The 25,745-nt window shown below is 45.5% G+C and overlaps 1 protein-coding gene across 1 annotated transcript; it reads left to right on the forward strand.

The window, feature by feature from the left end:
- The first annotated feature begins 2,432 nt into the window (after positions 1 to 2,432).
- On the forward strand, positions 2,433 to 4,027 carry foxd1 (forkhead box D1). Its single transcript, XM_049737413.2, has one exon. It carries the CDS (start codon positions 2,433 to 2,435, stop codon positions 3,462 to 3,464), a length of 1,032 nt encoding a protein of 343 aa, XP_049593370.1. The 3' UTR covers positions 3,465 to 4,027.
- Positions 4,028 to 25,745: the final 21,718 nt, after the last annotated feature.

The raw sequence follows: 25,745 nt of genomic DNA on the forward strand, positions 1-25,745 counted from the left end.
CCCTTTTTTTTTCTTCACTGGTCCTAACATTCTTCCGTACGATTGGGTATTCGAGGATACTTTATTTTCTGGCTTAAAATGTATACAAGAAAATCTTCTTTCATCGATTTTTCCGATTTGAATAAACTCTTAAATCCACAACATAAATTCCCCCCAAAATGTTTAAACTGTTATTCCCCTTATTGTGAAAATATAATTTGTCGCACAACTACGTTTCCCTTGGAAGAATCTCATTTTTTTCAAAAACCTGACGTTTTTTTTTTTAAATTATTATTTTTGCTCCATTTCACACTGTCAATCGTTTACCGTGCATTTATAAAATGCATGCATCATGAACGAGACATTTATTGTCATCATATCGGTTGCTCTGACTCATTTGACAAAAGTTCAATTGCATTAGGTGTGCAGAAATGACTCATGGTAACATTGCAAATAATTGATCCTTTCCCCTCACATACTGTCTCGTACACACGTACATAAATATATATATATAGGTCAACAACAAGAGTTGGACTTTGCGTGCTTTGCTTCCAAAGAAACCCTTCCAAGAGCAATTTTGTACTTGCGCTTCTCAAGCCTAAGTGCAGTCTAAATACCACCCCGAGGTGGCGTCGGACTAAAGGCAACAACTCCACAAGGCCCGAGGGATTGTTTTCGAGTTCACTTTTAACTGCGTGCGTGGCGTGTTCTCACGATTGCGCGCACCGGAAAAGGTTGAAAATATGACAGGGAATGAATGACGACAATTATTATTATCTTTTTTTTTAATAATAAAAATCTGTTGTGTTTGTAAAAACAATTTCCCCAAAGGGATCCACAATCAGAAGATGGATGGATGGATGGATGGATGGATGGATGGATGGATGGATGGATGGATGGATGGATGGATGGATGGATGGATGGATGGATGGATGGATGGATGGATGGATGGATGGATGGATGGTAGTTGTATTATATTTTAGAGGCCACTTTTCACTCTCATCCGTCTTTGACACACGCCGCTGGGGATAAAAACCAACAACAACAAAAAAAACCTACTGTAATCTTTGTTTTGTTCAAGCAGCGAGCGCGTTATTGCTGCTGACATTTAAATGTCATTCTTAGAAAATGTTGTTGTTTCTTGCTGTTCCACGCATGCCGATATGCGTGTGTGTGTGTGTGTGTGTGTGTGTGTGTGTGTGTGTGTGTGTGTGTGTGTGCGTGCGTGTCATGCTCTGCGTGACCCGTGAGTGATGCGAGTTAACAGCTAGCTGACTGTTTGCCATTGCAAATGACTGGCGGAGAATGGAGATAACAAGCGAATCACGCAACGCCCACCAGCTTTCAGGCAAATCGTTCTTTAATTGAGGAAATGTTTGTCGTTTATTATTTTAAAAAAAAAATCTTTTCTTCTTGCTCTCGCATGCAACTCGATGTCAATTATTTTATTGTACAGCGCAGGCTGTCAAGACACAGAGGAAGTGCTCTAAGATGTTTTTGTATTCAAATTGAAAAAATAACAGATTGTCATTTTACATTTAATGTTGTACTGGGTATTCGGTTTTTTTAATGTTATTAAAAGTAATTTGGTTTGATCTTTTTTTTGCATTTTAACTTACATAAGTCCTGCAACCACTTCATTAACAAAAAAGTGGATACAGAACTTTTTGTTGGCGTTCTCATCTTTTTTCCTCTTATCACTTTTTTGTTTTTCTGGGCTTTTAAATCATAAATTCCAAATTTGCAATGTTAAGTCAAATATGATTTTCCTGCACGCATTTATTTTAGTATGTGGAGTATCGAAATAAAACACAGCCGACAAAGAATGAGTGAAACATTAAAACGTGTTACATTTTATGACATTTTATTTTGGGTAAGCATTGGTTTATTTGTCGCCATGCATTACGCAACGTTAATTAATTAATCATGGGTGTGTGTGTGTGTGGGGGGGGTTATTGGAAAAAAAGAAAACGTTTTTTAAAAATAACCACTAAATAAATGTATTATTTGACAGTGAATAAATGCAAAGTGCATGAGAAATAAGTGCAACTTTCTTCTTTTGACCGTTTTTTTTTTCGTTTTGTTTTTGGGGTGGGCCTGTGACGTTTGGTGGGTCACGTGAGCAGCCGCCCCGTATAACTAGTGGAGGACGGTCCGCCCCCTATCGGATTCACTTTGGGCCCTCGCGCGGCATTTTAGCGACCCTACCGCACGGCCCTTCCCGGCACGGCACGGTACGGTACGCCGCCCCGACCCGAAGCGTATGGACATAGCGGCAGGAAAAAGTGTCCCTCGTCTCCCGCTTGCCACCCCTTCCTCTATACCTCCTCCTTCTCCTGCCCCCCGTCCCCCTACTCCTCGCATGAGCCTCGTCGAGGGAGGGGGGCACGGCGGCGCTTCCTCATCTGGCCCCGGCGGCGGCGGCGGACGCGGCCGGGCGTGAGAGGCGAGCCATGACTCTGAGCTCTCTGAGCTCTCTGAGCTCCGAGATGTCGGACGCCTCGGTCCTCTCGGAAGAGACCGACATCGACGTGGTGGGCGAGGGGGAGGAGGCCGAGCACGGACGCGGCTCTCCTCCGACCCCGCCTCATCCTCATCCTGATGCTCATCCGTCGGACGCCGCCTCGGAGCCGGGGCGGGACGCCTACAAGCAGCCGGAGTCGGCGGCTGGCAAGAACCCGTTGGTGAAGCCGCCTTATTCGTACATCGCCTTAATCACCATGGCCATCCTCCAGAGCCCCAAGAAGCGGCTCACCCTCAGCGAGATCTGCGACTTCATCAGCAACCGCTTCCCCTACTACCGCGAGAAGTTCCCCGCCTGGCAGAACTCCATCCGGCACAACTTGTCGCTCAACGACTGCTTCGTCAAGATCCCGCGGGAGCCTGGCAACCCGGGCAAGGGCAACTACTGGACGCTGGACCCGGAGTCGGCGGACATGTTCGACAACGGCAGCTTCCTGCGGCGGAGGAAGCGCTTCAAGCGGCAGCAGACGCAGGACTTGCTGCGTGAGCACGGGGGCTTCCTCCCTGCCGCTGCCTACGCTTACGGGGGCTACGGCTGCGGGGGTTACGGCCTCCAGCTACAGTCCTACCACACGCACTCGGCTCTCTTGGCCTTCCAGCAGCAGCAGCAGCAGCAGCAACAGCAGCAGCAGCAGCAGCAGCAACAGCAGCAGCAACGGCAGCAGCCCGCCCGGCACGGCGGCACTATGCTCCCCGCCGCCTCGCTGCTGCCCTCTACGGAGCGCTCCCGTGGCCGTTTCTACCCCCAACACGGTACCGGGCCGCAGGTCTCACCGGCCGGTGCGCACAAATCCGCCTCGCCGGCGCACCGCTCGCCCTTCTCCATCGAGAGCATCATCGGCGGCGGCTCGCCAAGCCCTTCCAGGACTTCCCCCGTGGTGTTCCCGGTGATGGCCGCCTCGCTGGGGCCCCCACCGGCAGTCTTGCATCCGTTGGAGAACTTCAGCGCCGGCGGCTGTTAAACGGGACTATAAAACGAACAAACAAAACAAACAAACGAACAAACAAATAAACAGCCTCTCAGTGAAAGGTAGGAGTATTATTTTTGTATGTTTACGGTAGCGCGCGCTCATCGACAACTTGCTGTGCGCGTTCACGCCATTTGAGAGGATATTTAATGTTCATATTCCATTCTTTTTTATTTTTGCGGAGCTTGAAAATCAGGATGCTTGGGCTTTGTTTCCTCCAGCCACAATCTCAGGACGAATTGCTATAAATGATCATGTTTTTTTTTCTTATTAAAGTAATAATAATAATAATGTATTAATGTGTCAAACACGTTTCTTTTTAATACTATTAATAATTATAGTTTTGCCAATTTGAACAGGCTTTTGATTTTAAACTTTGTAATAAAAATACAAGACTTGTAAAAAAATAATAAGTCATACATTTATAACATGCAGTGTGTCTTTATTTCAGCAACAAATAAATAATGTACATTTTTGGCTACACAAAATGTAAATAAGGTGTGATATTTTTACACAACTTGCTTTAACAAGGACAATAAATTCTGTTTTGAAATAAATGATCCACGAGGGTTAATACCCCCCCCCCCCCATCTAATAATAAATATAGTCATGAACAAATATATTCAGCCACCAGGTGCTTTGCTGTTTTAATGACCCTCTTAAAAGAATAACATGTAAGTGGAGGACATATTAAATATATTTTATATTTGCCACTTCAACCAACTTGGAAAAAAAATATCGCTTCGTTAAAATGTAATCGCGCCCACACAAAAGAACCCAATGCATGTGCGCGCTCTTCAAATAATTCTTAGCCATTGTGCTAAATTCAAATGATTCACACTTTGTACATTAATGTCAGACTTTTCGGGGCATGCGCACAAGAGCGGGGGGCGCGTGACCCTTGTCACGCTCATGACAACAAGGTGCACCCACCCTCACGCGATACTTGTGTACTCATTTTTCTAACATCTGCACTTTTTGCGTTGATGCTTTTCAAACACCGTTGTTTCCAATCCAATCCACCGGGGGTAAAAGTATAGTAATAACGCTTTTGCTTGAAGATAATTACACTTTACCGTCTGCTGCTTCCGTGACTGCCATCCGCTTTTTGTGCGTGTAGTAGTGTATAGCAGGCAGCTAAATCGGTGCATCGCTCGCAGCTAGTTCACTGGGCCACGAGAGGACAGCCATTGCGTGATGATGTAACACGCAACGTGGGGGAGCGAGAGAGAGAGAGAGAGAGAGAGAGAGAGAGATAGAAGCAGAGAGCGCAAGACAGTGTGTTGACAAACATGGCTAATGTTTTGTTTGTTTGCATGGTCTTATGTTCATCTTGCAGCTTCACATAAGCTGTTCGTTCGTCCCTATTACTCCCAAGTGTTGATTTTGTCTCCTTAGTATTTCCCTTTCAGCTTCTATTTGAGGAATTGAGGCATTCTGAAGGTTTGAAAAACGTAAATAAACTCATTGATAACCTACCTGCACCCCACTCCACACACGAAAATGCGCACGCACGCACGCACACACACTCACCTCGCAAGTGTTGCTCTCTCAATGGCATGAGCGCGTTTCCTCCTGAAAGACACACAAATCACGAGTTTTAGAACGTGCGATGACCCACATTATGGGTGCACACAGAAAACCACAGGAGGGTCACAAAATTAGGTACACCTAATGCAGGCTTTGCCCAAAACCTTTTATTTAATAAAAATAATAATAATAAATTTATATTTCATTAACAATCATTGTATTTACCTTTCAAGAGACCCAAGAACGCTTGGAGTGTACCTGCTGAAAAAAGACATTATTCATTCAAAATAATAGGTACTCCATAGAAATAAAATGTATATAAAGGTTAAATGTGTTGAAGTGAAATCCAAATCTATTTATTAAGTAATAAAATAACTGAAGCCTAACAGTATGTATTTAGTATAAATCAATCTTTTCCATACACAAAAAGTTTTGAACCACAAATAGATGAAAATAAGTCATTAGTTGATTACACGTCACCTTCACAACTATAAATGAAATATCCAGACCACACTTTTAAGTTTTAAATCAAATAGGACCGTTAAGCCTTTAAGAACATGTCATTCGAATGGTTGCTTTTTTTTTTTGGTGATGGATGACATGGACATGAGCACAAGTGATGCTCAGTGAGCATTTGAACCTGCTAGGTTCAGAGGTCACGATGAGAGGGCACAACACCCAAGAGCTGAAGACAAGCCAAACTTGGATCATTTGAACTACAACTAACTTTGATACAACCTATTAGCAATATTACATGTATATAACAACAGCAATATTTTTGAATTGAATTGTCAGCGCTTTTATGTATTCGCTTCCTGCCCATTTCCTCCTTTTTCCACTTTCTCGCCTCTTTTTAGTTAGCCCAATCGATCCGTCTGTCCACCCGTCGTTTTATTGTCACCGTAACATTACTTAATTAGTTCACACGACGTGTGAGCTAACATACCGCGTGAGGTTTACTTAGCACCCTTGAGCGGTGTTCTCCTCCATTTTGGCCATCTCACCCCGGCGTGAACTTGCAGATCATCATATCGGCTGCAGAATTGTGTCGCTACATTTTTTCACTTATTTTTCTCTTTTTCTTGCTGCCGCCGCCGCTGTGCAAGCGCGTTTGTTGTTCCTCGTACAAAAACCCGGCCGAATTGTAGCTTATCCATCACGATAAAATAACAGGCATTTGTTAGCGCCACCTTCATTACAAAGTCCCACTCGGCCCACAACAATAAACGTCAAAAGTACGCCGGCCACTGGGAAAGTCCCTGCTGACGACCGCACGGCTCCTTTGCCTCCACTTACGTTGAAAGAGTCACAGACAGTTTGGCTTGGATTATTACTGTATGATTTACTTCGAGTCTTACATCCCTAGTCACCGTCTTTACTTTTACTTAACATGTCACACAGCATGGATGGCCATAATAGACATCTATGATTAGCTAGCCAGCTAGCGCAACATGAGAGGTTAGGTAATTTGCAGTCAGATAGCTAGCTATAGCTCGCAAGTTAGCTCGCTCGCTAGCTAAATAGGCTAGCACCAGGTCTGGCGTTATTAAATATCGGCTTGATTTTGAAAACGTGATTTAAATGGGGAAATATTTGGCCTTGATATTGCCTCTTGCAGCGTATGAGTTTGGCAGCATGTGAGTGTTTAGCATTTAGCATTGTCAGCTGCAGGCCTTGCCTGTCCACTTACACGCAACAACACCTCGAGCTCATAAACACATCATCGGGCCCTTGGTCACGCTGCCACGCGGCGGCAAATGTGACGCATGGCAGACGCCCCTGAGAGAGCTCCTCCACTTCCACACACACAACATTCCTTTTCATACATGCAAAGAGCATTTTTCCTCATGAGGGCAGATGAGCTAACTCTGTCTGAGAAGAAAAAGAAAAAAAAAGTGTTTTGTTTGAGGGGATTGTTTTTCCCCAAAAACTTCTTATATTGACATTTACCATATGAGCGCTAACAACCATTGCATTCATAAAACAATTCACACGCCACCCCTGCAACTGTGTTAGCGCGATTGGGCCGCTTCGTTTTATTTGATACTTCCTCCCCGGGCAGGAGCACTTCCTGTTCCCTGTCACAACATGAGCACGGGCCCCCTATCAAAGTACGACGTCGCCGTAGGAGGCGCGCGCGCGTAGGGGTGGCCGAGCCCGCCCGCCCGCCGCCCTGCCGCCCTTCATTTTTGTGGGGCTAGAAATGAAAATATGCACTCACATCACTGATAATAAACAGAGAGTTTCACCCAAAACGATATCAAAACTGATGTCTGAGTGTTTGTTTTCTTTCCATTAGGATTGTTAATTACTAGTTTGATCTCAAGAGGAGACTTTGGGAAATCTTTTTTGTCACAAGAGTGAAATTAAACTCATGATATTTCTTTCGCTTTGATTTGATTACCAACATGTTTTTTTGCCGCCCGTCTCGATTCGAGAGTGCCGCTTTTGGCTGTTTATTGATGGCGGCGTTTTGTATCTGCAGCGCTCAGAAAGAGACGCACTTAGGTTTCCATTTGCCCTCTCGTACCACCGAGAGCTGCAAAAGTGGCTTTTACACACCCACGCCGCCACCACACACGCACACACACACACATGCACACGCACGCTCTTCAAAAGTGCCTTTTCACTGCTGCAGCCTCCATCTGTTTTTACGCAAAAATATTGATGTGACACAATTGTGATGTTTCACGGTGAGTTGTCTGAAAATTAGGAGGTGGGGGGGGGGGGGAAACACGTCTGGGCTCTTTGCTGGGACAACAGCAGCAGCAGCAGCAGCAGCAGCCTGACTGCGTTTTGGCCGTCGTGTGCGGCTTCTCCATTTCAAGCCCTGAGGGAAGTTTGAAGACTTCCGAAATGATCCCGTGCGGGTCCGCTAGTTCATCGGAAAAAGTCATTTCCTGTCTTTCTTCTTTGGTCATCACGGTAAGGGTGCCATAACATTTAGTGTTTTTTAATTCCCGGGCCAACGTTCCGCCCTCCCTCGCTGTTCCGTCTCACTTAAAGTCAATAGATTACGCCGATGCCGAGCCTCCAGCTTCAAAGGTTTTTGTTGACTTGATGGTCAGAGAGCCATGACCTCATGCTGTAATTGTACTCTAATTCCATTCCAGACAGAAGGGAAGCAAGGCAGTTGGCAAAGGGCGGGAGCGAGCGGCCCTCATTCAAGAGGCGCCAAGGTTAAGGAAGGCCCGCTGGCTAATAAGCAGGCGAGGGATGCTTCGCTCGCTTAAGTGTTTTTTGTCTCCCTCACAGGAATAAATGAGTCACAGAATTTTGTGTTTGTCCCCCATCCGAAAAATGTCAACTTGTCAACATGAGGAGGCCCAAGAGCCGTCAACCCAAAGTGCACGTCGGCCGGAGGTGCGAGGGCACAACAAGAGGAGGCCGCTTTGGCACGGGGGACGGTGAAAGGGGGAGGGGGCGGTGAGAGGGGGCCTATGAGGTGTGTGGGTTGAAGTCTGGGTGTCAGTCTGCTGTAAACGATCCGCTTGTAACGGACCGCCGCTTCTGGCGAGGCGCCCCGTAGCTCGGAATCATCCGCGTTGGAATCTCCTCGACCGGACACGCAACGGATGAATAAAAAAGAAAAAAAAAAGAAAAAAAATCATTTGGCAAACGATTTGGGTGAGGAGGATGAGTTGCGGGTTACAAATTGACTGATCGTTAGCAAATTTAAGACGGGCATAAGTTCAGCAACGCATGCCGCAATGGATCCTGGGAACTGGCGAGCGGGCAAAAAGTACAACGGGCCAACATGCTAAACAAGAACTGATGACTTCAGAGCGGCTCCAAACATCTATCTGTTGAAATTTCAATCAAAATATCCTGTCAACTGAAAAATGACTTTTGGTACTTTCAGGCTCCCCGAAACATCATTAAACAGCCACAAACAAGCAAAGCGCTGCTGACTTTGATATCACGTAAGATTTTTACGCACAAGGTGGCTATCTAACCTGGTCCGACCCACTTACTCCACCGTGTCTTGCGTGCGTGCGTGCGTGCGTAAGGCGCCTTGGGACGCTCGGGCCACATGCAGCAGCATTTGTGCGAGATTATTGGAGCGAAAGCGATGAAGTCTGTCGCTCAGGGAGGAGGTTCCTCGAAAGAGCCAACCAATGGATGGAGAGTGTGTGTGTGTGTGTGTGTGTGTGTTATCATAATATTGCCGGCATAGAGATAAATAAAAGCAAGAGCCCACATGTTCCCACTATGAGAGCAGTGATGGAGTCGGAAGACTTCCGCTACGTAAACAAGAGCACCCGCAGCTAATAAATCAAAGTTTACATGGAAGCGGACACGCTCTCACCACGCCGATGATTAATAATGAGCAAATTATTATTCTGATTTTTTTTGCACTGTTAAAATAAAGATACATATATATATATGATGTGTACAAAATATATATATACTAAAGAATATATACGTAAATATATATATTATTTTTTTAAATGGATTTTGCAGCGTCAGCGTACATCATCAAATGCATTCAACAAGTGCAGTAATTTCTCAGTTTGAATTAATAATAATATTTATCATTCCAATGGCATTTGAGGGACAAACGACATTGTGGTAAAGAGTAAGTGAGCATCAAGCTGCAAGTGTGATTTGGGGGGAAACATTTGCCAACGCAGTAAAACATTTGTATTGGTTGTGGGTGTTTTTAAAAGACAAATACTTGTTCTAAAAGTAGCACGCGGTGTTATTTGAAGTTGACTCAAATCTTTTCAAAGTAACACAATACTGATTCATACAGTCTTCAAACAGCCTTTCATTTGAACAATGGACACGAAGCAAATAACTTGTTAAGTCTGTGAACATACAAAATGTCATTTTAAAAAATATTTGAAAAAATAATTCTGTATTCATTACAAATGAAATAGTAAAGGCACATTGTTTTTTGTTGTTTTTTAAACAGCAGTAGTGAAGCTACCATGAATCATTTGCACCACATTGACAGGCCATAAAATATTTGCAGTATTTCTAACAGTTTTAATTAAATGAATAAATTATGACTTCAAAAATCCAATTGTCAATAATTACCACTTTATGCTTTATAGTGCTTATCTGATCTTACTCCTTATTAGAATAAACATAAACAAATTATTTACTCTTAAAAATGCCAAATATTATTTTTATGCATCTCTTAAAAATTAGTCAAATTCTTAATTTACAAAAATGTTTTCAGTAAACTCTACTTTTGTTTTTGTTATGGTAATTGTTAAAATGCTATTTTATTTGACAAATAATTTTTTGTGGAGTTTGTCCACTTGTCTCCCACGTATAATACACACACAAGTGAGCAATGTAATATTTTTGTACAATATGTTTGATGAACTTCAGAAGTCTAATTATTATTTATCTTTCATGGAACTGGTGCAAACTCAATCCGTTCAAAAATATATTACATGTATTGCAATAGGAGCTGTTACGTTTTTAAAAAGCAGCAGCGCAATTAATTATTCAGACACAAAAATTGTAGCAGAATATTATAACAATAATGCGGAATACAAAATCAATTCTACCTGTAATTTGAAACTATTTGCATCCGTCAAAATGTTTAATTAAAAACTTCCATTGAAAATGGATGTCATTTTTTTTTCCCAAGCATTTTTATAATACTTTAAAAAAGAGCAACAGTGCCAAGTGAAATTCCCTTATTTGCCTCACCCCGGAAAATGAGCATGCGGTACAAAACTCAAGCTTAAGAAAAGTAAGAAAAAGAAAAGCACTCGCCTCTGCAGTCGTTTTTTTTTTTTTTTTGGTTACTCCAGCTGAGCACCTGAAAACGCGGCGGCGGTACATGAAATGCACAAAAGCTGCCTCTGCCTCGCACGCACGGAGGTAAACGGGAAAAATGTTTCTTTTGCCTGCGGTGTGCGTACGCCACAAAAAGCAGAAATGCAAGTACAAGTGGAACCATTTTGGATCCAAGTGTGGTGGGGAGGACTCAGGGAGGCTTGGAGGGAAACGACACGGGGGCGTTGGGGGTGTAGGCCGATTCCAAAGTGTCCCGGGCGGCTTTGAAAGTTTGCGTGAGGCGGCTTAACGGAACGTCGGATTGTTTTTCCGCTCGGCTGCCCTCTGGACCCGACTCCAAACTCAAGACGACATCCTCTCATTAGCCGGCCCTCCGCTGCTAAGCTGGCCCATTTAGTGTACCCCAAATCCCATTGTTAGACCGGCCGGGTCAAGTCAAAGGCCAACCAAAATATTGATGAACCGCTTCAAGGGAGCACAGAGGTGCTGGATGTGGGCCTGGGGGTGGAAAGGGGGCGGGGGGTGCCTTTGCAAACCTGAAGTCACCAGGTTGAGGGCGGCGCAATTGTTGGCAGTAGAAGAATGGATGCTGCAACAATGCTAACAGCTAGCAAGCTAATAACCCACATGGGCACTTAACATGTCAGAGGTCTCACAATGGATAAAGGTTAGCATGCTAACAAGTAGCATGTGAATGGTTAGAAGGCTAGCAACCCACATAAAAAGGCAGTTCTAACAATGCTAATTGTTAGCATGCGAACATCTGGAGTGGACATTCGCCGCACCAATAAAATGAAGAAAATTGCATCAGCAACAATATCAGACGTTAACAGCTAGACATTCTAAATGTGGCTCCGACCAAAAGCAATTCCAATGCTTAAAGCCAGCGTATGAAATTGGCATGCTAACAATGACAAGGTTAACAGCTGAAAGGCTATTCCTATTTCTAATGTCAATTAATTTACACGCGGGTGCCAAAAATGGACATTGTAAATGTGGCCGGAACAAAATGGAAACACTCAAAGTAAAGTAAATGCTAAAAGTATGTATAACAATTTACATGCTAAAATCTTGAGAATGGAAGCTGCAACTATGCTAACAGCTAGCCTGCCAAAAAACACGCCTCAACCTGAAACGTTCATTTCAAAGCAGGTACTAAGGTGTCGGTGAGATGCTAACATGCTAACAGTTGACGCGCCTCATAGCGTGCATGTGTGGGAATCCGCCCCCCCCCCCCCCCCCCCCCCCTCAAAAAAAGGAGTTATGGATTACACTGTTTGTTTAAATCCATGTTGTGGGATTAAGCACCCTGGCTAAGGCGGCCTGGTTCAGGGATCCAGGGTCATTGAGGCAAAGGGCCTGAAAACACAGCTTTGCTCCTAAGGGGAGGTCATGACGCTCATTTAGGAAAACATGAAAGAAAATTGTGACCTTTTACAAAACATTTTAGTACTTTTATTTCATTATACAGTAAATAATGGTCTGATATTTTTCACCTTTGCTGTAGTAAATTAGTTTCGGAGTTATTACATTTATTAAATAAACAGATTTAAATGGAAATAAATGTTAAATTTAGTATACATATAAATTAAGTATTAAATGTTTTTCCTGATTTGAGAACCAATTTGGGAGTTGAAATTCCTGAACTGTTTTGAGTTTATTGTGCGTGTGTGCGTGTCAAAGGTGAGGCAGTGTGCAGCTTTGAGGTAAAACCTCCTGACTGGACCTCGTCCAGTCCAAACTCTGCAAAGTGGCACACACACACGCAAAACTGCAACAGCGGTTAACCGATGATGTTTAAAAAAAAAACAACAACATTTCAGCAGTTGTACATCTTGAGAGAGACCATGCAGGTGTACCTAATAAAGTGGTTTTAAATCCGAACAACTGCAGCATGAGTGTGTGAATGTGTGTGTGTGTGCGCCACTCCCTAAATATTAAATATTGATGGCGTGCAGCTGCTTGTTTTTTTAAGGGGATTTCTCTCTTGCTGTAAAATGGAATGACTTGTTTGTTTGTTCTCAAAATTCAATCATCTGAAAAAAAATGTGTTTTTCAGAAAGATGGCTACGTTGTTTTTTTTTCACTCAAACACTTTTGAAACATTCTCACACACGTCACAAAAAAAGCATTAACATAGTTGTGTGTATTTCAGAATAATGCATGGGGGCGTTTGTTGTCTCAGAAAGTTATGCATCAGCATTTTAGTAAATTGGGAGATTGAAACTGCATTTTTCGGGATCATTTCAGTCAAGCATTTCAAGTTATGCTGTATTTTAGTTGCATGATTTGAACATGATGTTGCATTTGTGAATATTTATGAATTGTTTTGATTTTGTTTTGCACAGCAAAAAATACAGTACTTTTTTTTTTCCAAATGACATTTTGTATTGCGATATAATTAACTGCAATCATATTTTCGTACGGGTGCCTTAAACACAACACAGGATGCTTTTACTCAATTGATCCACTCGACGTCTGCGTGTGTGCATGAATTCATTCAAAGTGCATTTAATGTCATTATCACGGCATATGCGTGGGGATGTATGTCAGGGGCGGCGGGAACGCACGCGATGTTTACGTTGGGTCGCTTGGGCTAATTGACTGGTCAGGTTCAGCCAGCCGAGGGTCCGCGGGGAAAGTGGGCCAGGAGGAGTAAGACTAATGACACTCTTGTTACTCTGACTACTAACTCAACAACTACTGCCAATTCCAACTACTCGCAACTACTACGAAGACTAACACACGACGTCAACCATCTCGGCATCTTATTTAACCTTCGCCCAATTTGCAAATGGCCGCCCGAGTTCAAAAAGCGCCGACCGGCGAGCCCGCCGGGCCGGGCCGGGCCGGGCCCGCCGGCCACCCGCTAAGCGCCAGCTGCCGTCGTAACACCTCGGTGGTGTTAATTGGGCGGCCCCTTCAGCACAAGGGTCCTTCTTTTGGTCACGAGAGCTCATGCGTCTCGGCGGCAGAACAGAGGGAGCCCGAGTGGGACTCCAATGCGGGCGGCCTCGTAGCGGCGACATCGAGAGTCTGGACAAGTACAGAGCGCCGCCACAAAGGCTAAATTGAAAATTCATTGTGTGGCCTAAACGGGTTGCCACAACAATGGCGGCCGAGGTTGGATGATTGATTCATGTGAGCAAATCTGACAGAAAGCAGCAAAGGACACACTTCATTTCAGCCCAACTAGTTTTCTGCCTAAACGGGTTGTCATAGAAATCGGAATGGACCAAACCACAACGCACCTTCAGGTAGGAAATGAACCAGCAACCAGTAGAGGGCATTGCAGTTCATTCACTCAACACATCTGCTGCCTAAACGGGTGGCGGAAATCAAATCCTGTGCAAATTGATCAACAAAAAAAAAAACAGACTACAATCTGCAGGCAAATGAAGCAGATCCTTTCTGATAAAATAATCGATTCACTTTCTAAGATGCTTTAATTAACAACAATCATTGTCTGTAATAAATATTTGATTTTAAATTTGCCCCCTAATTGATTTCTTTTTTCTTCTGGCCCCCATCATTAGCGGCATTGGAAGACTTTGAGATGGCGAAGGCTTTTGAGTGTGCGTGCGTGCGTGCGTGTGTGCGTGGCGGGTGTTCACGTAATGCTGCTGGGGCCGACCGAGGAGGAAAACCACCTAAAAGGCTCGACGAGCACAATGACACATCAAAAGGACAAGCTACAAAACTTTGGCGCATAATAAGACTCATGAATACGCTCCCAGCCCAAAGGAACAATGCATTCAAGTGTGTGTGTGTGTGTGCGTGTGTGTGTGTGTCAGTCTTAAAGTTAGCGGTTACAAGCAGGGACAAAAGCGGACGAGCTCTCATTCATTCAGCGCTTTCATTATTCCACAGCGTCACATGATCATTTTATCCGCCGTGCGCTGCCACTTCAAACGTCTCTTTTATGCTTGGAAATTTTTCAAAAACGTGAAGGGGAAGGAAGGAAGGAAGGAAGGAAGGAAGGAAGGAAGGAAGGAAGGAAGGAAGGAAGGAAGGAAGGAAGGCAGGAAGGAATTGACGCAAAATCCAGATGTTTTGACCGACTGCTACTTATTTACCTGCTGTCGTCCACATTCTGTTTTATGACATCAATGCCACCCAACATCTCATGCTAACGTTCCATGCTAACATTTCATGCTAACCACCTGTGCCTTTTTAGTGCAGACATTGTAAGCGCAACAAAGGAAGCCTCGACGCACTTCTAGATCATCAGCGCTTTCATGTCGTTCACAGCCGACGGATTGATGGCAGGGTATATACATCGCGGCGTGCCGCATATACTTTCAAAGACTGAGGAGAAGCAGATTGTTCTGGTCACCAGACAAATCCTCCTTTTTACGATTTGTCAATAAATAACTTTCAGCGGTCGCCGGCTGCCTTCGATGACATCACCGCCCGCTCCCCCCCTTCCATGTCTTGGCATTTGTTCTTTGAGCGGAAAGTGATCCCGCCGGGCCGTGAGTGGTAAACAAGCGGAGGCCGCGCTACAATAAGCAGAGACGCGTCGGCTGCCTTGTTTACGCGCAATGTCAAACACGTCGCTCGATGGAGAAATGCGATGACTTGGTCACAAATTGCACAATTGTGTGTTTTGGTACAGGGATTTGTTTTTGATGCACTTCACGACTGGGACTTTTCGTATCGCTTTGGTTGAACATTTAAAAAGTAGTGGACTTGACATTGAACCTTGAGGAACGCCACAGTCCAACTCATGACTTTTTGCTACAACGGAAACCCATCATGGGGTTTACTGAAACTCACCAAATATGTTTTCCTCATTCTGTCGGTGTTCTTCAATTATGTTAAGAACGTGACAAATTTGACATTTTATTTGATGGCAAACATTAGCAAGCCCCAATTTACATCAAATTTATTCACCTACTTTCTGGGATGATTTCAAATCCCTTTTATGATCACCTTTTACTCTTCCTTTTACAAACATTTCAAGCACAACATTGTTATAATCTGTTTTTACTTTTCGGAACCAAATGTCTAAATCATCACAGAATTGTTTTTTTTAAAATGATTATTAGTTTAACCTAATCAAGGAACGACTCACATTTGCGTGGGAATATTTTCTAATTGGCCTCTTTTGACTGTAAAAACAAGCCGGTACTTTATGTTATTGCGCCGTTGACTTTCAAGGTCCTCAAAGGTACCCTAAACGAGCCCTAAAATCAAGCGTAAAGCCGTTGAAGCAATTGCCGCTGCATGACTTTCTTCTTCAAGGCCGTTTCTGCCGCCCAAAACTTTCGCTTTCACCCTCCTTCACTTTGTTATTGTTATTTAACAGGGTTAAAAGAGGAACGCTGCTTTAAATGGGTTTACGTTATGGTCTGACATCTGACACACACACACACACACGAGCGCACACACGCACGCACGCACACACGAGGGGCCGAGCAACACTGCGCAGGCTGAGCCAATTTTCAAGCCCATTTCCTAAGTTAAGAAAGTTCTTCGTGCCGTCGATAACACGCTTTTGCCTAAACGGACACGAAAAGCACTTTTCTTCCTTTTTAAGAAACGAGAAGATCAGATTGTAGGAAATAAATGGAGGTTTTCATTTAATGATTCATTAAGATCAAATCATTGATGCCCAGAAGAGATTAGAAAAGTAAAAGCACTTGGAAATTGATTATTAATATAGCCTAGAAATATTAGAGATTCAATTATTTAGAGCTTGTCATTGAAAAGTTTGGGGATTATTGACAATAGTTCTCATTCTAAGTGTGTTTTTGCATTTAATAGATTTTATGATGGTTGTAAAAAATGTCTTATGGGTTGGGTTTTTTTTTTTTGAGACGTGCCCAGACGCTTCTCTCATCCTGTCTGCTCTGAGCCCGTGTGTGTGTGTGTGTGTGTGTGTGTGTGTGTTTTGTGTCCATGCTAAATAATGTATCAGGAGGTTTTGATTGGGCGCACCACTGCAAGCGACACGCACAGCAAGAAAAACACTGCTGGATTACATTCGGGTATTTTCTTTTCTTTTCTTTTCTTTTCTTTTCTTTTCTTTCTTAGTCAAAGTTTTTTGCAAGCTTACACGTGTACGTTGATGTGTTTCATGAAAGAGAATTTTTGTTCTTTCTGTGGAATTTCTAAATGTCATCAAAATTGCATTCTGTAGTTACTGTGCGCGTGTTGTTGATTTATAATTGATTTATGATTCATGTACAATGACAAAATTCATGAGGACATTGCATCAATGACTTTTTTAAACTATGAAATTAGAAATTTAAAAAATGCCTACCCGGGTAATTATTCTTTTTCCTCATAGAGCAGTTAGTCATAATTTGCATTTATGAGTTGCAAATATAGATTTTTATTTACGCAACATTCCTGACAAATTTCAGTCTTTATTAGACTTGGAGGAAAAAAAAAGAATAAATTGGATTGTATTATTATGAATGATATATGATTTTATCATTTCTATATGATTGTCATTTTGCCAATTTAGATTTTATCATCCTAATAATTTGCACTGTTTATTTGCGCTCCCTGAGCCCTCGGCCGTGCCACCTCACCCCGTCCTGTCCCGTCCCGCCCCGCCCCGCCTCGCCTTTCCTTTCCTTTCCTCCGGCGCCCAGCCGTCCCCTCCCAAGCCTACTCATGCGGAAGGTAGCGGGGCCGAAATGCGGCGCTCTCGGTGCTGCCTCTGCACGCAAGGGTTACCGCGGCGATGGTGTGAGCAAGAGAGAGAGAGAGAGAGACAGAGAGAGCGCGAAAGGATATTGGCTAGGGGGGGAAGGTGTTTTCCCGGGCCGTCAGTCAGGAGTCTCGGCTCAGCCGTTACCATAGCGACGCTTTTTTTTTTTTTTTGCCCGCCGAGGTCAAGGTGACATGGCCGCCACTCACGCAAGGCGGCGGCCTTCAAAGGAGGAGGGGTGATGGAGGACTAGACGGAAAAGCTTCCTGAAAATATGATGGAATTCAATTTTTAGCTCGCATTCATTGTAACTTAAAATAGTGTGCTCATCATTTTATACTTCACTTCAATTCATTGAGCTGTGTGTCCACCTCGACCACCGGGGGGCAGTATGATGAGCACAACTCACAGCGTCATTTTTCGCAGAAGATAAATATTTGCCTGCGAGTATTGTGATATTGTCAGTCGACATGTGTTGCACCACAGTTTGTGTTCAAATTTTTTTATTGCTCAGAACACTGCGACGGTTGATGCTAACTTTTGATTCTGCTAGACAGGTTAGCATTGAAAATGCCTTGAGCGCGCGCTACTGTTTCTTTCTGGATTTTTTTTTTTGAAAGAAGAAAGTGCGTGGGGCGGAACAAACAAGCGGGCACCATTTTTCTTGCGCACACTTAGCCGTGATTAAAGGCGGGATGGTGCAGTTACACAGCAGCCATCACTCACTGTCGCCCCGCTCTCAGACCTCAAAGCCCGGCCAGTGCAACCTCTTGACACCCGCCGTTCCCTGCGGGGGTCCCGCCGCCCACTCCACGCCTCTCCACAAGCCGTGATGTATGGTTTTCGCCAAAGTGCTAACGACGCCGTGATTAGGCCTCATCAAAGTAAGATGCGGCACCCGGAGCTAGTTGTTCCAAATGATCATCAAAATCATTGTGTTTGTTCTATGTTTGGATTCAGTTCAAAAATTGCAATATTGATTTAAAAAAATTTAAAAATTCAGTAGCTTGTGCATTTTGTATTACGCCCAACAACAACTTTTCTCCTCGTTTGTTGCCTTGAAATTTGGAGTTCAGAAATCGTAAATTCTCCAGTTATGATAAATTGATATCGCTTTTTGCCCCGTAATCAAACGACGACATGAAAGGCAGACAATGATCCATGTGCGACAACATGCTAACGATGGCGTGATTGGGCCCCCGTGAAACAGAGCCGCACCTCGCGCTGGAATAATAAACGCCGGGAGTGATGCATGCTGGGAGGATTAGTCATATTTCGACATCTAATTGGGACAATACATCACCGGGGGGCCCAAAAGGCCGTCTTGGGGGGGGGGGGGGTTAGCTTTCTCCTCATTGTGAAGCAGGGTTTCAATCATGCGTGTAACTTATAGCTTTAAGAGTAAATAAACGGGAGTGTGTTTGGCATATTGCAGGTGTGTGTGTGTGTGTGTGTGTGTGTGTGTGGTCCTATAGTGGCGCTCTTTCCAATGAGAATCGTCCCTCGATCTGCTTTCCATCTTTTCCCAAGTGGCTCTTGAGGAACTGAGCCTTTTCCCCATTTTGTTTCTCTCAAAGAGACCCCCGTTTGGTTCTCCTCCCTCATCTTATGAAATTACAAGCACTTGAAAAGATCTAATGTGCTCTTAATTGTCTCACGCCGGCCGCCGAGGGGAAGCGGTGGGCTCGCTCCGAGTGGGCTTTTTTTCTTTTTTCTCTTTCCCTCCACAGTGTGTTTCGCATTAACAATAGCCAGACGCACTTCAACTGAGAATTCGGGATGAAGAGGTACGCCCGCCGCGCCGCTGAGAAACGATGACAAGTGTAACGCCGCATCCGCCGGTGATAACGCCAAGCCTACTGCTTTCAGAAATTTCAGAACTCTCACCCAAAGTTGTCATAGAACGTATTTTTTTGTGTTTTGGACTCAAATCGTTGTTGCTCACTTACCTCCAGGTGGCGGACGCTCGGCGAGCCATTTTAGCCATCCAGGAATGTGGGGGAGGGGCCTCTTCAGGCTTTTTGGTAAACATCTAAAAAAGAAAAAGTCATCAGTCAACGGCTAACTTCGCTCCCCCTGCCCCCCATGAAGGCCGAACCTGGTTTATACAAGCATTTAACATTAGGCTGCGTTGAAGAACCATTTAGAGAAATTACACCCCTCCGAAAGTGGCCCTAAATTGTGGTTTCCCCCCCCGCAGCTGCCGCAGCGAGCGTGTGCAAAGCCGCCAGATATTAATGGAAGCTAATTTGGCTGCCACCAACAGCGCTAGGCTTTTCCCACGCTTTATTTAGATTTTCATGCATTAAAATATACGACGCGCCGATTTACGGACGGTCGTTAGGATGCAGGTGGAAATGCTGAAATTGTGGACTCGCAAGTGCTAATAGCTAGCCCGCGTTAGCCCCGGTCGGATAATCGTGGAAAGATTTTGACACGTCGGGGCGACAGTGTCGTTTTGCGATGAACAAATTGGGGGGGTGGGAAATGACATCATGTACGAGCGCTAACCATTGAAAGATGTGGCTAAAAATAAGAAAACAAAAGAGATGGCGTCATCCAACAAGCGGATATTGATAGGCCCCTTTGCGGCTTGGGCAGAAGGAAATAAATTACACGTCCTCTCATGTTTGAAGCGTTCTTTGGGTTGTTTTTGAAGGCGCTCGACACGCCGATAGTGATGGATGCTCCTTTCTTGGCAGCGAGCAATTATGGTTTGCGCCAAGCGGAGCATCGCGCCGGATGACGCTAGCATGGTTAGCGCGCCGCTGACGGGCCGTAAGTCACAGTTAGAAGGTGCTGGTGGTGATGGCGGTCCCGAAAAAAAAGAGAAAAGGACAGAAGGAAACAATCAACAAAGGCTTTTGATGACCACTAAAAAAAAAAATCTGAAAATAGCAGGAGCTGAGGGAAAGACTTTTGTGTCCTCTTTCATGTCATTGAGGACAAATAGCGTGCAAAAGTATGAGGCTGACGTTTGGCTCCAAAGATTTACCATGGATGAAACGAAAGAAAAAACACATTGTTGCGCAACATCACTAATGTACTACATGTAAATAAACCACAGCATAACTGTCTCAGAAATTCCAAATATCTCCTCCTAGCAAATCATATGAACTGCACGTGTGAGGGGAGGGGGCATAAACAGTGCGGGGCCCGTCTTCTCCAAATGTTTCAAAATGAGCTCTAATGCTGCGTGTGTTTTCGCAGCTGCCAGACCTGCATGGCCACCTCCGCCAAGGTCCATCAAAGCAAACACTGCAGAGAGGCGCAAGGGTGAATCCCCACGCCCGGCGGCACAACGTTGACTCCACTTAGCCCGCGCCACTCAAGACGGCCGTGTCAGTATCGGCTCACTTCCTGCTTCTCCACCAATCAGCAGCCGCTTTCCCTCATCTGGTCATACTGTACACGCGGGACGCCTTCACCGACCTCTGGAATGTGGCACATTCAAATTTTGCAACACTCCTCCAATTCAATTTTATTTTCACTTGACGCAATGACGGCTTCAAGGGGGTGCGCGGTGCGTAGCGAGCGGCCTGCGAATGGTTACCGTTCAATTTGTATTTGACTCCCCGCCGGTGGGCCGGCTGAGATCAGAGGGGTCAAAGTGAAAACACATGGCGCGGGTCGGCCGGATCGCGGGACCACCGCGCGTGACTCGCCAGAAGCCGACGGCAAGAACGTGCGTGAAGCAGCCCGCTGAATAAACACGACTCCCCCGCCCGCCCGCCGTCTGCGCCCCATTATCCCGTCATTTACGCGGGAGCTGGGCAACGCCGGCGGTTACTGGAAAGCAAAATGGCCGTCCCGCGCCTCGTGCCAATCAAACAGGGCCGACGTTATGGTGGCAGACACCTCGTGGATTCCTCTGGGCCTAATGTGTTTGTTTTAAATATCCCGAGGAAATGATTACATGGAGGCCAGCGGGCGCTCGCCTAACGACATAATAACGCGGAAAATTGTATTTATGTAATCAATCACCAGCGTTTAATGTCCTCCGGGATGAGATTTTGCCGGTGCGCGCGCGGCCATCTCTGGAAAGGCTTTGGTCAGCCTTTTAGGGGCGGGCGGGGGGGGGGGGGGGGGGGGGGGGCAGAGGGGGTACGCCATCTGTGTCACAATGTTGAAAGAGATGCACGGGCCTAAAAAGTCTACAAAAGGCTTTAAAAAATCATTTTGGTTCTGATCGAGCAAAATGATGAGTCGAACCCAGTCAACGCCTGCAGAAAGCGACATTTAGGCGTTTGGATGCTTTCAATGTTTCAGTAAAAGTTACCCCCATTTCTTTAGGAGAGGGGGGGGTGGTGAAAGGGAGCTTTTTTTTTTTCCACAACTTGCTGGACTGTTGCAATTGTGTGGCTATGTTTATTCAGCTTTTATCAGGGAAAAGAAGAAGTTGAAAAGAAGCCTTGTGTTGTTTCTAGGCGGGGGGGGGGGGGATGTGTGTGTGTGTGTGTAGGGGGGCTTATTCCCTGGACAGAGTGCAATAACTCCAAACGGGATGATCCCCGATTACGTTAAAGACTCTGTCAAGTGTTTGGTGAGCCGACACACTGACGATCACAAATGCAGGCTGGACAATCAAATTCAAATCAAAATAATAATAAAAAAAAAATGACAAGGGAAGAGAAACATGAAATCGCAGCTGCTCTGTAAGATGATCAAATCATCTTGTCCCACGGCCCGCTACACTCTTGTCAAACTTTTTTTTTTTTTTTTTTTCTCTCTCTAAAGGGTGCGCTCAGCTGTTTTGCATTAGCGCCGGCCGGCCGGTCGGCCGCCCGCCCGGGCCGCGCCGCCATCTTGTAAACTCTGCTTGGTTTACTCAGCCTGGCTTTCATTGCAGACATTTTGCACGCTTTTAACGTTTGTTTGCTTTGCCGAGCGGCGAGGTGAAGGAGGTTAAACGCGGCGCAGGATCAGCGCCGCTACTTTAACAAGACAAGTTAGCCAGCGCTTCTTTTTACACTTAGCAAGTCGCTAAACAAGCACGGAAGCATTTTTTTTAAATGCTGGTGCATCACTTCACAAACAGCGCGCACCCGCAATAAAGGTGTGCTCGCTCGTCAGTGCTAGAAGGCAAAAAACAAAGCCTTTCCAGAATTTTCCAAGACACAGATTCCCTTCGGCCTCCCCACGGCGTTTTGTATTTGGCCTCCTCAGACATTTGCTGGTTTCAATTATGCACAACACTAGCGCATATGAGCTGACAAATCTCACAACATCCTGTTTGGCTCCGCCCCCAAAGAGCAGAAATGTAAAAACATAGCCGCCTTTTGCTGCAGCCGCGGGAACATGGGTGGTGGCTGCAGGTGGGGGTGGGGTGACACTCATGGGTGGTCCGCCCCCACATGGTCCCCCTTGCGCTGCGGTTTGTGCCCAAACATACGATTGCGACGCACAGCTCGCATTGTGTGCCGTTTTACGGTAGAAGGACGCCGAGTGTGCTTATGGGATGGGGGGGGGGGGGGGGCACCCGGGCAGCATCGAAGGGGTTCATCAGGGTCGTGTTGGGACGGCACCGTAAGGGGTCAGGTATTCGGGGAAGAACCGGGTGGCATCAGAAGAGCCTCGGGAAAGGAGTCAAGGACAAATGAGGGTCCATGCTAGGATTTATCATCCATCGTGCAACTCAACAAGCTGTTGGCGGATGCTAATGGACGAGCCAATTAGCATTGCTCGTTAGCATCCGGCCTGTTATCAGTCAAGGACTTGAGTAACGTGAACATTGGAGCACTCAGTCAGCGCTAGGCAGCACACCTTGGAGAGACTCTCACTAAAAGCCGCGCCGCAGGAACTTTTACACATCACGCCGAGAGAGCGGGCAGAGCAGGCTGCTGAATCGTTCATGCTAAATTGGATTTTGCCGTAAGCCCCCCCTGTAAGCGTGACCCCCCCCCCCACACACGTCCCACCCCTGTAGGCCACAAATACCACATTTTATTGACTTTCATACGCTGGCAATCAAATCTGAAGTACAGGAGGAGAATTAGCCTCATTGTAACTTTTTATCGATATGGCGGCTACACGGGTGGTCCCGGCCGGGCCTGTGCCACACACGCCCACACACAAACGCACACACACCTTTTGAGAAGAGACCCTACCCATGGGTTTAGTAGCCTCTGCCAGGACTAGAACCTCTTCTCTGAATTAGAACCTTGAACCCCCTCTTAGGACTAGAACCTTCTCTCATTTGTGCCGGGTTAGGCCGGGAAATAAAAGAAGACCCGAGTCTCCACGGTGGTGCACATGGAAAGCTCATGATGTCGAGTATTAGCGGTTTGTAGTCGCATCAATGACTTTTACAGACAACGTGATTCGCCACTCCAAAGGTTAGCAAGTGTGTGCGCGCACCACACACACACACACGCACGCACACATGTATCATAAAATAAAAATACATATAGCGTGGTGGAGCCCCGGTGGTCCGTGTCATGCACATTTGTAGCACATGCACGCTGAGGTTTGGCGCCGTTCCCGGCCAGACGGCAAACCTCGGAAGACTTTCTTCTCAGGTTGGCCGCACGGAAGCCTTGCGAGGCACGGCGGCCGCGACACCACGACAAAGGAAGCACGTGTTGCCCCCGGTCGCTCCGCGCTAAACGTTTCAACAGGCTCACCTTCACCTGCCGTAATATTATTTCACCGAAAGACTACCTGTTTGCGTTCTTCGTTAGTAGCAAACAAAATCATGTGCTGCCATCTAGTTGTCAACTGTGGAATTGCACCCAAAGTAAACCAAAGGCGAAACTAAATAGAGGAAGAAACAGTACCGAAACAAATCTCGCCAGACCCCGAAATGGAGGAAAAATTACGAGTAAAGCGACTCACGATCTTGGTTATGAAATGAAATCAACTTACTGCACTTAACTAAATTGTGTCTCGCGTGTCCAATTACTGTAACAGTCCATTAAAAAAGAAAAATAGTGCATTCACCCCACCACTGTCCCTTGGTGGTGTGTCTTCATTGGTGTCACATCACCCCCCCCCCCCTCCCAAAGTCTGCCCCCCCCGTCGCCAACCTTAATTGGCCTCCATGACGGAGCGATGCGCCATCTTTTTGTGTGCCGGCTCTTTAGCGGCGACATTACGAGCTAAATCTCCATTGTGCCGCCGTGTAATCTCTCTTGTCAAAAGGGAACATTCGCCGATTAACGCCACCCCCACCCTCCGCGCCCGCCAGCACTGTGACAAGATTCCACGGGTGTGTCTGCGGAGGGCTCATTAAGCGCTGACCGGACTCCATCAGAGCCACCCACACGAGCGGGACCTACGACCTCTCACCCCTGACACCTGCAACTTTGCTCAAATTGGAGCAAACTCATCTTTTGGTGGTGCAAAAAAAAAAAAGGTCAAAATTGCACAAATGTTTTTTTTTTTAACATTTGACTTGATAATCAGTAATATTTCTAAATAATAGTTCAAGTTAAAGATATTTTTTTCGAATTTTTGATTTCTTGAAATCAAGGCGTTAAAATCCCTCATTTGAAATTGAGCCAACTCTGAGAGCTCACGACGACGTATCAAGGGACCACCCATCTGTTACACATGTTCAACAAACACTACTTTTTTCTTTTTTCCTTGAGGGGGGGGGGGGCTGTAATATGTTGCAGATGGGGGGGTCCGGGCGGCGGACTGAGGTTTGGGGGCGCATGGGGCAGTCAATACGATGCTGGTCAACTGGTCATTTCTGTGCAGTCATTAACCACCTGGGAATGTGGTGTTTTGTCAGCTTTTCCCCGAGTTTTGGGTTTCAATCGGGCCCAAATCAAACACAGACACGGACCACCCCCGAAACAAAGACTCCTCTCACACAAACGTGTACACAAGACGCAACCTCGCTTTCAGTGACAATGCTAATGCTACAAGCTAACAGTGCTCCCAGGAAAGAACAAAAACAATTTATAATTTAGTGTTATCGATCCGCCTAGTAGGTACGAAATACGTGGCCATTTTGGAGTTAAAATCTAAGACGTGAAAACGTCCAATTGGATTGTTCTGATGTCATCCACTTTTGGAATTTATTGAAAGGATTGATTTACGGATGACAAACATGCGCGTCTGTTTTTGTTGTTCTTCTTTTCTTTCCTTGGCACGGCAGCCATGTTGGACTCCAATTTTGTGGCTTCGGCCTTAGTGTGCCTTTTATTTGGGGTTTGGCTCTCGCGCCGAAACCAAAGGATGCAAGCGGTATGTTGTAAAAGGAGGTCTGGCTTCCTCTTCGCCGAGGGACGCCGCAGATGTCGCCCGTGCAATCGGAACTCACCGCAATTAGCTTAGCATTGGAGGGTCAATCACGAGTTTGGAGTTACAAAACA

Source organism: Syngnathus scovelli, chromosome 13 (genome assembly GCF_024217435.2).
Source record: "Syngnathus scovelli strain Florida chromosome 13, RoL_Ssco_1.2, whole genome shotgun sequence".
Taxonomy (NCBI): Eukaryota; Metazoa; Chordata; class Actinopteri; order Syngnathiformes; family Syngnathidae; genus Syngnathus; species Syngnathus scovelli.